The 12,079-nt window shown below is 30.0% G+C and overlaps 1 protein-coding gene across 1 annotated transcript; it reads right to left on the bottom strand.

Annotated features, from left to right (window-relative positions):
- Positions 1–8,346: 8,346 nt before the first annotated feature.
- LOC111632045 lies at positions 8,347–9,126 on the bottom strand. Its single transcript, XM_023376398.1, has one exon. The coding sequence runs from the start codon at positions 9,124–9,126 to the stop codon at positions 8,347–8,349; it is 780 nt and encodes a 259-aa protein (XP_023232166.1).
- Positions 9,127–12,079: the final 2,953 nt, after the last annotated feature.

Below are 12,079 nucleotides of genomic sequence, written 5' to 3'. Positions count from 1 at the left end.
TATATTTAACACACAATTTCTCTCTCCTTTTATATTATATGACTTTTTTAATATTGATATTTTTTGTGTTACTCAACACAAAAAAAATGTAGGACAAACTATTTTCTTTTCATATTTTTTATTTTTTGGAATTAATTTAATGTTGAACTTATTGAAATTTCTAAATTCAAGTAAAATTTTCAAAACAATAATTATGGAAAAAGTTTAAAGCAAAATATGCAAAGGTAATAAATATATTTATGACATATATATTATCTGAAAGTTATTGAAAGTTAGCTATTATAATAGATAAACAAATAAAAAAGTTACAGAATGCATTAATAACAGTTTTATCTAATCTTATTCTGACAAAAGATATGAGAGACTTGACCTTGATTTGCTATTTGATTTGTGGCTTGACAAATTACATTAATTATACTGTTTTATATAATTGTTAAAATATATTTAAAATAAAAAAATTTTTAAATTTGACAAAACTATTATTATTACAACTCATCGTAGACTGCATTTCTTACTAATTAATTGTTATTATTATATGCATTTTATGAAATAATCATTGTTGCAATGACAGAGATGTTATTTTGAAAAAGGTTTCAATAGCAAATGCAAATGATGCTTCCATTTCAAGCCATGATAATGATTGAAATGGTATGGCTAGTACTACTCAAGGATATAACTCCCACCTGCTACTAGTGGTTCAGCATAGTGATAAGAGAGTGCTTGGTTGAAGATAAACATTGCTCTTTCTGATTGTACAATAAAAGTTTAAATAGTATCTATAATGCCTTGTCTGTTTATTTTTTAAAAGTAGATTATTCTGCTGCTCTCTGTACTTTTTATCATTAAAATTGTTTGGAATACATAAAAATATTTAAGTATTTTTGAAAACATTATGCATGTAACTTAATATTTTCAAATATTCCAATTTACATTCTGTATTTGGTATTTGGGAAAAAGAATTTTGAATATAAACGATGTTTATATTCAAAATTCTTTTTATTTCTTTTTCTGTAATTCCTATAAGAATATTTTAACCAGAGCATGGAGCGGAGCTGGAGCAAATACTTTGATACTGGAGCAGAGCAACTCAAAAAAATGGTCGCTCCAAAGCCCTGATAAACATCTGTATTTGGTATTTGCATTAGATATTTGAAATAATTTTTCTATTATTTTATTTTATTCAGTTTTATTTGAAGTCATTTTATTTTAACTAATTGAGTAATTATTTATTATTCCAATTTTTTTTAAATTTTAACAATTTATAATAATAATATCATAATATTTATAATTCATTATATTGATATGTTCATTATGTAAGTTAAATATATTCTTGTGTATTTCTATTTTTTATTTTGGTATAATATATAATTTTATTTTAAAAAATGATACTAATGACTAGAATGATAAAAATTATGGGGTATTATGTACTGTACATGTAGGAATTGTCCAATACATTTTTGTTTATATTATTCCGATTATTCAAATTACAACTGTTATTTTGATTTCTGTAGGTTTTTTTAGTTTTACTTGTTTTTTTTTTTATAATAAAATATGTTTTCTCTTAATATTGATTACAATATAATGTTTAACCAAATTCTTAATATATTGTTTTATTACTATTATATATTCTTTTAATCTTATATTTAACACACAATTTCTCTCTCCTTTTATATTATATGACTTTTTTAATATTGATATTTTTTGTGTTACTCAACACAAAAAAAATGTAGGACAAACTATTTTCTTTTCATATTTTTTATTTTTTGGAATTAATTTAATGTTGAACTTATTGAAATTTCTAAATTCAAGTAAAATTTTCAAAACAATAATTATGGAAAAAGTTTAAAGCAAAATATGCAAAGGTAATAAATATATTTATGACATATATATTATCTGAAAGTTATTGAAAGTTAGCTATTATAATAGATAAACAAATAAAAAAGTTACAGAATGCATTAATAACAGTTTTATCTAATCTTATTCTGACAAAAGATATGAGAGACTTGACCTTGATTTGCTATTTGATTTGTGGCTTGACAAATTACATTAATTATACTGTTTTATATAATTGTTAAAATATATTTAAAATAAAAAAATTTTTAAATTTTATGATTTTATTTCAAGAAATAAGATATAGTTTTGCAATTGCATATAATTATAAAGTATTTTTAGGTAACTTCTATCAAATTTAGATATATAAAAGTAACATCATTTTGAGTTTGCCATATGTAATATATAATGAGTTAATTTAATCAACTGCTGTCTTTTTATTGTATTTTGAGTTCTCAAAAATTTTTGTAAATATTATATATATTTTATTATAAATATTAGCATTTGAGAACTGAAATATTTTGAATATGCAATAAATACAGACTAAATATAATATTTACAATGTTACAATGATTTCTAATTTATTAATTTATCAAATCACATTAATTTTTTTTTCAAATAGGAAAACAATTTCTCATAATTTTTTTATCATTTGCTTGGTGAAGAATAGTAACAGTTATGTTAATGATTACATCATAATGGAATTAAAAAATTTAAATTAAAATGCCATACTTATCATTATTTAATAGGAAGTTTGATTAGAAAATTGCATCTAAAGTTAATAAACATTTTTTGTGTGCTCTGCAAATTCTAAAAATCTAGAAATAAAAAAAATAACATCTCAAATACATAAAAAATTATATATAGTAATTAGTGTTGATTAAAAACAATTAATAGCTGTTGTGATAAATACACATTTATAATTGTAAGATTTACAAAATAACTGTGAGAGTACAAAAATCATTGAAATACAATAGAAACTACTTATTGTAAGTCATTTGATGTTATCAGAATTAGCATGTCCTAAAATATTTTAGTTAATGTGTACTTATAAAACTTTGCTCATTATAATTAAAGTTTCAGTTATAGTTATTATCATTTTCTAATGAATAGACACTTTTAAACTGTCTTTCATACTGTCAGCTTTAACACATGGTTGATAACATGAACTCTTATCAATCTTAAACAGTGCTTTAAGCATTAATATTACTCATTTTAATTGTTATTTTCTCATTGTAGTGGTTTAAATTGTTGGCATTAGTTAGTTCAATTATTCAATTCAATTGTATGTTAAATGTCAAAGACAATTTTGCAAAACTAGCAGGCAAATAGCAATGGATAAATTAATAATAATAATAATCATAATTAATACATTTTCAAGTTACACAGATTTTGTTTTAGCAAATTTTTTTAATGTCAGCCAATAACAGTGGAATTTCCATTAATTTTAGCTTTATTTACTTAGTTCACATAGAATAAAGTCACATAAGAGTATGCAGCATCTAAGAGTACAAATTTTTAATTTTTTCAATACTAGCAATATTGATTAATTGTTCAATTGGTGCTATATAAAGCTTATGGAGGAATGTAGAGTTTCCATAAATTTTGAATCTTTAAATGTGATTTTAATAGCTAAGTGAAATTTTCAACCTTCTTTTAAAATATTTTACACTGAAATGATGAGTTCTCAGATCTCTAAAATGAAAGTGATATTTTTGTTGGTAGAAAGTTAGCTTGTTTTGTTAGTTAGATTTTGGTAAAATTTGCTGGAGTGTGTGTGGAGTGTGCTGCCAACTAATAATTGTTTTTCTGAATGAAGACAGATGCATTCAAGAATATGCATGAATTGGATTTTCAAGAGTGCATATATACTCTTACTCATTATAGGTCCTGATCATGCATACTCTTAGACATTGTTGAAAAAAGTGTTATGTTTTTTTAATTTCAGCTATAAAAATGGAAGATTTTAAATAAAAAAGTAGCAGAAACTGTTTTTCATAAAAAAAAAATTTTTTGAAAAAGGAATGCTGAAGAAGAAAAGGAACAATCCAGATAGCTTATCTTAAATCTCAACAAGCCTCATTATAAATTATACAATTGAATAGTTCACAAATTTGTTCTTCATGAAAAGTGTGCGTAAGACTATTTCAACCTTAAACATGTTTGGCTTTATACTAGATAACTCTAGAAATTAGAATTTCAAGTTATTTAATTACTATTTGTTTCTATACAAGTTTGTCAAGAATTTTCTTTTAATTTAAAATATTTACCTTAATTGAAATCAATAAAATCCATAATTTCAATAATTGTTTGTTAACTTATCCTTACTATCTAAACCAGCACTTGTCTGCACCAAAAAATCATGTTTTATAAAATAGCAATAAAATCATTTCATCAGGATAATGATTTGCTATATGACTCTCTCAGATTTTTTTGATCTAATGATTAGAAAATTTGACAGCATCAGATTGCTGTTAAGCGTGTGTGTGTGTGTGGTTTTTTTGTGTGTGTAATGTAAAAGAAGTAAAATAATTTATCTGAAAACTATTTTTTATCAACAGCATTATAAAATCCAATAGAATAATTTTATTTTATTAAAAATTATTTATTTAAAAATTTTACATTATAAGAATCAATGGACAAGTATAGTTACAACAGAGAAATCATTTATAAAGGGTTGCATACTTTTAGACCTCATATTGAATAATCTTATCTACCCTATTTTTAAGAGTGCACTTTGCAAGTTTTTCCTTTTTATCTCCCAGTCTTTTCAAAACATTTCTTTCTGATTTCACCATACATTATTTCATTACGAACATTTCAAAGAGTCAGTTGGTAGTATCAAATCAAAATTTATTTTCATAGTAAAGCATTAATGAAGCAAAATCACAAAAGTACATATTCTTATATGGCCTTACTCTAATGTTATCAGTTAGTTATAATTATTATTACAGGCAATTCGCAAAATGTGAAAATTTTAAAATTTGTTTATGGATGTAATTTCTAATCTTCATCAAATAAAAATTCAGTCAGGTAGTGAGAGTTTTGCAAAACTCACAACAAAGCTTTGCTTATTAAAATACATAACTTTTTGTTAGTAAATAAAAGTGAAAGTTTTTGTAATACATATACTAAACTTGATTATAAATTTTCATGGTAATATAGAATGTAGTAGGCATGATATAATGAATCATAAATGAGAGCAACTTTAATTTCCAATTACATCATTAAAGTTTTTTCAGGAATAATTTTTTGTTTTTGAATTTTTAATTAAAATTTATTAAAATTAAAATAAATATTTATATAAACATACTCATCAAAAACAAAGTAGATAAGTAACATAATTATAATTATTACTAATTGGTAGATTTGATTATATTGATGATAAGTTTCATTGTCGCTATTGATATTAAAGACATTATAATAATTCAAACATGCATACTACTTAAAATATTTTAACTAGATTGCTGTATCTTTTTTAAAATAATTCATAACTGTATAGCTACTAAAGGAAACTCAATAATTGACTGTTAACATATTTTACTTTTTTATTTTAAAACAATAATTACAGTTTTGCTGTTGTTTATACTTAACTTCAAAACACTGGCACTTGATTGTAGTATTATACAACCAAAAGGAAATATTATTGGCAATATTTTTTAATCTATTGGCATTAGTTAGTTCAATTATTCAATTCAATTGTATGTTAAATGTCAAAGACAATTTTGCAAAACTAGCAGGCAAATAGCAATGGATAAATTAATAATAATAATAATCATAATTAATACATTTTCAAGTTACACAGATTTTGTTTTAGCAAATTTTTTTAATGTCAGCCAATAACAGTGGAATTTCCATTAATTTTAGCTTTATTTACTTAGTTCACATAGAATAAAGTCACATAAGAGTATGCAGCATCTAAGAGTACAAATTTTTAATTTTTTCAATACTAGCAATATTGATTAATTGTTCAATTGGTGCTATATAAAGCTTATGGAGGAATGTAGAGTTTCCATAAATTTTGAATCTTTAAATGTGATTTTAATAGCTAAGTGAAATTTTCAACCTTCTTTTAAAATATTTTACACTGAAATGATGAGTTCTCAGATCTCTAAAATGAAAGTGATATTTTTGTTGGTAGAAAGTTAGCTTGTTTTGTTAGTTAGATTTTGGTAAAATTTGCTGGAGTGTGTGTGGAGTGTGCTGCCAACTAATAATTGTTTTTCTGAATGAAGACAGATGCATTCAAGAATATGCATGAATTGGATTTTCAAGAGTGCATATATACTCTTACTCATTATAGGTCCTGATCATGCATACTCTTAGACATTGTTGAAAAAAGTGTTATGTTTTTTTAATTTCAGCTATAAAAATGGAAGATTTTAAATAAAAAAGTAGCAGAAACTGTTTTTCATAAAAAAAAAATTTTTTGAAAAAGGAATGCTGAAGAAGAAAAGGAACAATCCAGATAGCTTATCTTAAATCTCAACAAGCCTCATTATAAATTATACAATTGAATAGTTCACAAATTTGTTCTTCATGAAAAGTGTGCGTAAGACTATTTCAACCTTAAACATGTTTGGCTTTATACTAGATAACTCTAGAAATTAGAATTTCAAGTTATTTAATTACTATTTGTTTCTATACAAGTTTGTCAAGAATTTTCTTTTAATTTAAAATATTTACCTTAATTGAAATCAATAAAATCCATAATTTCAATAATTGTTTGTTAACTTATCCTTACTATCTAAACCAGCACTTGTCTGCACCAAAAAATCATGTTTTATAAAATAGCAATAAAATCATTTCATCAGGATAATGATTTGCTATATGACTCTCTCAGATTTTTTTGATCTAATGATTAGAAAATTTGACAGCATCAGATTGCTGTTAAGCGTGTGTGTGTGTGTNAAGGGAAAAAGTTCTACACTTAGAAACTTCGAAAGAAGGGATTTGGCCTGTATTGTCCGCGGGCCGCATAAACATTGCAACTGCAGGCCACATAGGGGGCCGTATGTGGCCTGCAGGCCGCAGGTTGTGCACCCCTGGTTATTTATAACAGAGCCAGGAAAGTAAAAATAGGGATCCATGACTTCGTTTTCAATATACAAAGGTAGTGACAATGTCCATGCTCTCTGATGCGATGAGTGCACCTAATGGAATTTAGGTTTTTTTTTTTTTTTTAACTTTTTCCGCCCTGTGCCCACAGGGCAGAAAGAGGTTTTCTTTTAGCAAACCCATTATGGATTTGGCCAGGCCTACAATGGGGCGACTGGGTGGTGAGGGCTGGAACTCAACATATCTAGACAGACCACCCCTGAAAAACTCCTGGGGATTTCTTTTTCAACTCATCTGAATATAATCCCAGGTCTCCCAGAGAGGTAGGCTGCCACCTTGACAGCTTGGCTATTGGCTGCTGGAATTTAGGCCTAAAGGTCAAAAATAAAAACAGTATTATGTACATCTAATGGAAAATAGGTACAAAAGATGAACAAAACACAAGAACAAAGCAATCACCACTGATTGCTTTGTTCTTGGATCATCTCTTTGTACTTGGCCAGTGCAAGGATCATGTCTTTTGTGGCTTGCAGATATGAGGATAGCCTCTCTTGTGGCAGAAAGTGCAAAGTTCACCTGTCCGTATTTGTCAGGTACTGTACAAGGATTATTTCTTCTGTGCCTGTATAGTGATCACTATAGAAATAGATAAATAAATAAAACTCACGCCAAAATTGTATAGCTTCTTGATGAAAAGCACTGAGTTCAGTGTTAATACGATTTTTCTTATATCGCAAGTACTTTTGATGAGTATTATATCGTCGTCCTCAGGCGAAAAAAGAACAAATTTGAAAATTAGAACGTGCAGAGTGTTCCAAGTAGAAAACGGAAAAATTTTTCCTGTCAATTTCTAAATTATAGCGTTCGGTAATTCCATTGGTCACGTGCAACAAGCTTTTGCTGGCGTTCGAAATATCTTAAATCCACACGACTAGCAGCGCATGTGTTGAGGAGCGATTGTACTAATTGTGCGACTCTTGGCGCTTTTTGCTGTTTAAACGCTGGTATAAAGTAACCCATATTTCGGGCAAGTCGAGTGTGGGGACGTTGCATGCGTCTGTGGTCATTGTAAGGAGCGCTTCCCAAATAAATGTAATTCTTCTGTTGTTACAGCTCCTGAGCAACGCTGTTTTTGACCATAACGGGTTATAGCCCTGCTGTAGAACTTTTCTGGCGAGCTCTGTGGTCTGTCTTCCTTTGTTTATATCATCTTGATGTTCTGCGATACGGCAAGCGAGCATTCTTGTCGTTGCCCCTATATACTTCTCAATTGTCCCTGTTACTGGATTTTCCAGTTGCACTGCGTATATTCTTGATTTTTCTAAAACGTCGACTTTATCCCGATCATTGCATATACTCCTGCGTAGGTTGGGTAGGGGAGTTAAAGGAAGAGTAAAGCTGTATCGCCGGAAAATACGGCTAATAAGTATGGACGGTGCTCCTAGGTACGGCAGCGCTCTAGACATTTTTTTTTTTGCTATGTAGTGTGGTAAACGGGAAAAGGGAATCTTTTACCCTACGTAGTACATGCGTAAATTTGGCACTTGTGAATCCAGCGTGATGTACTGCCGTTCTTACGATTTCCAGTTCGACTTTTATTAGAGCTTGCGATGAGGGAAGTAGCATTGCTCTTCTGATGAGAGCCGCTATGGCGGAATTGACATACCGCGATGGTTGAAATGCATCAGCTGGAATGATATAGGGGACTATGTTGGACTTATGATGCACTGTAAACTGCGGCCCTTCTAGTGATTTCTGTATCCGCATATCCAAAAATGTTATAGATTGATCCTGCTCCTTCTCCCATGTGAAATTGGTGGAATGAACGCTTGAAAGTTGCTGCATAAATTGGATAAACTCCTCTTCTGAATTTTCCCATATTAGTAGAATGTCATCTACATAGCGCAAGTATAGTGATGGGTAGCACATAGCAAGTGTAACTTTGAAAATTTTTTGTTCTACGTCCCTCATAATGAGCTCGGCTAATACTGCTGAGAGAGGAGAGCCCATGGGAACTCCTTGCTTCTGTAAATAGATTTTCTGGTTGAAGCGGAAATAGTTGTTTTCAGTGATGAAGATCAATGCTTCACGAATGTCTAGCACTTGTTGAACTGTAAAACCTTTTTTGAGGAGCATGGCATTGGCTAGCATTACAGCTTCAAATACAGGAACGGATGGGTACAGGGATATCACGTCCATTTTGTAGAACATGCTGGTATTGCCATGTGCTTTTGCCATGTTGGAATTAATGATGGTTTTGGCATCTATAGAGGAAGGAGTGACATGCGGTGATTCCGGAAGTAGCTCTCATAGAAACTTTGCAAGGGCTTTTTCTAGATGGTAAGTGGAATGTGACCTTTTGTTTACTAATGGTCATAGTGGCCAGTTCTCTTTATGCGTTTTTGGCTGGAAAAATAGCCTAGGGCATGCAACGTTGGATGGAGGATCGAGGTGTCCTGGTAGTGTTAAGGCTATTCCTGGAAGTGCTATGATTTTCTTTGCTCTTTGCAGTACTGCTGGTGTTGGGTCGCTGTTTATCTCCACAGAGCGTGATTGTAACAGAAACTCATTGGCCCTAGTGATGAAGTCATTTTCTCTGCACAAAACAAATCTTTTGTCCTTGTCCGATACTAAGAGCCTCAGATCGTTCTTGGCAAGGAATTTCGTTACTGCTTGTTGGTTTTTGCGACTATTTGGTGCATCGGAGATGTGCTTTGTTGTAGCAAGCTTTGTGATGACTTCTAACTCCATTTGCTGGTACATGGGTGCAGTCTGGCAGGCTTTTAAAGCTGCTAAGGTGGCTGGGACTAACTGGTCGAAATCCGATCTCATAGTATGTGAGATGTACTTGGGACCCCGTTCCAGTGTGTTATGTACGATTATAGGTACTTTCTCTTTTGTATAATTGTAATGTGGAGTGGTTACTACTGCCGTTTTTTGTGTACGTGTCGAATTGAGTAGCCACTGGAGCTTTTTGTCCAACTTCTTTTTAATTTTCTGCGTGGAGATTGATGTTATACTTCGCACTTTGCCCAGTTGAATGTACGACGTGGAGGGGTCACATACTTTGGAAAAGTACAGATGAGCTACATAGGTTTTTTGCTCTGCTTCTGCAAGGCACTTGCATTTGTTTCTAATTAGCTTGGTCAAAAGGGACTGCTCTACCTTCGGAAGTATCCCTCGTAAGCACTCCGGAAATTTCTTGTGCTTAAGCTGTATGCACTTTGGAACTACTCATTTTGCTCTACATTTCAAAAGAAATTATAATTGGGCAAGTAATTTTTGCCACAGTTTTTGTAGCTTCAGTAACATGAAAAAAGAGTTTTTCACAGTTTCCATTATGTATAGAAATAGATAAATAGATAATTTTAGATAAATAGATAAATAAAATAAAATAGATAAATAGATAGATAATTTTCAAATTTGTTCTTTTTTCGCCTGAGGACGATGATATAATACTCGTCAAAAGTACTTGCGATATAAGAAAAATCGTATTAACGCTGAACTCAGTGCTTTTTATCAAGAAGCTATAGTGATCACTTCTTTCCTTCCAGCTCTGCTGTAATTCTATTGTGATATGACAAAGTTGCATGATGTCCTAGTTACTTTTATACTTAATTGTATTTTATTATATAATTTTTTTGTTATATTGAAAAATCAAAAACTTATTATGATTTAAAAGATGTAATTTATGTAAAAATATATTTTATTCGAAAAATAGAATCTCTATTTAAATAACCTGATGAAGGACTTGTCAGTCAGTCCAAAAAGATTTGTTTTGATTAAATTTAGTTGCTGGAAAAGTATGTAAGATGTGTTTAGTGTCTTCATATAAAAATATTCCTTTCACATCTCAAAAAATTGAAACTATTACTTTCCAACAGACAAAACTGATTTTGTCTTTTACATTTTTGGCTGTTATATATGTTGTGTGTGGCCATCTGTGCAGAGTATAGGTTCACACAAAAAAAATATGTTTTCCCTCAGTATGCTCTGGTAGTGTCTTAATTCTCTATACAGTAGATCCCCCTATAAGACGGTAGATACGTTCCGTTCTTTATGAATCAATTTTGTAGGAATCATAGTTTACGGACTACGGCTGTTTGAAAGGTTTTCTTTCATAAAATTAATCGATTCTAGACTAATTCGACTCAACATTTCCAAAATACGTATATTTTTTTGAAAATAATCCGTATAAACTACGTTATAAACAAAAAATTGTAGGATTGCTTACCGAGTGTGTACCGTTCGACTACGCCCGTTGCTAAAGCTTGGTTTCGTCGCGGAACAGCGCATCAAACCGCGGCCGCGATTTCTGATATTATTTTTCTGCGAAAACTTCGTTGACCTTTGGAGACATCCTTAATATAAATAATTTTTATGGCCGTTAAATAAGAAATGTTTCTTTCACAAGAAATGTATAAAATTACAGTACTGGACAGACGATAGGTCGCCTAACTCGCCGTAGCGTGACGCTAGACGGCGAAAAATATATATTTAATTATAATAAAGTTACAATAAATTAAGTTAATATATAATTATATATACAGTACCTAATTTATATATAATTAATATATAATTATATGTACAGTACCTAATTTATATATAATTTATATAATACTGTCCAGACGATAGAAATCTCTCCGTAGCGTGGCGCTACGGACGGCGGGTAAGTAGTTCGGCTGCCCGATGACGTTTTACGTATTATAGGAGTTATTTTTACCGTTGTTTACAGATAATGCCACAATTTTTATAGGAATCATAACTATAGGAAACGCTTTTATAGGGGGATCTACTGTATTTTAATTGTGTTAATGCCTGTGATATAACTGTGTGACAGACATCACAATATATAAGAGATAAAGTATGGTGATCAGTCAAAAAAATATCCTTTCAAGATTTATATTTTTGGCTTTGGGACCTTGCAACATTGAGTAATGCAAAAAAATTTTGGGGGTTTTCTGTATGTATGTACATTTGTTTGGGTGGGTGAGACTACCTGATTTTCGTCACTCACTTTAAAGCTTAATTACTTCCAGTGGCTTAGTGTAGTGGAGGCGGCAGGGGTGGCAAAATTTCACAATAAATAATAATAATATCTTGTAAAAATTTGAAACATTTTATTTCATATTTTTGTCACACCTACGATTCGGACCGATTGAAATGAGCACGGAATAGTGTTACCACCTAT

This window comes from Centruroides sculpturatus, unplaced genomic scaffold (assembly GCF_000671375.1).
Source record: "Centruroides sculpturatus isolate CEXI.00-Female unplaced genomic scaffold, Cexi_2.0 scaffold658, whole genome shotgun sequence".
In the NCBI taxonomy this organism is placed as follows: Eukaryota; Metazoa; Arthropoda; class Arachnida; order Scorpiones; family Buthidae; genus Centruroides; species Centruroides sculpturatus.
The sequence above is the reverse complement of the archived record's forward strand: the minus strand, read 5'-3'. Positions and strand labels throughout refer to the sequence as shown.

Bases quoted from the DNA above. Each gene is read 5' to 3' on its own strand.
- LOC111632045 (XM_023376398.1), bottom strand. From the start codon at position 9,126: ATGGCAAAAGCACATGGCAATACCAGCATGTTCTACAAAATGGACGTG.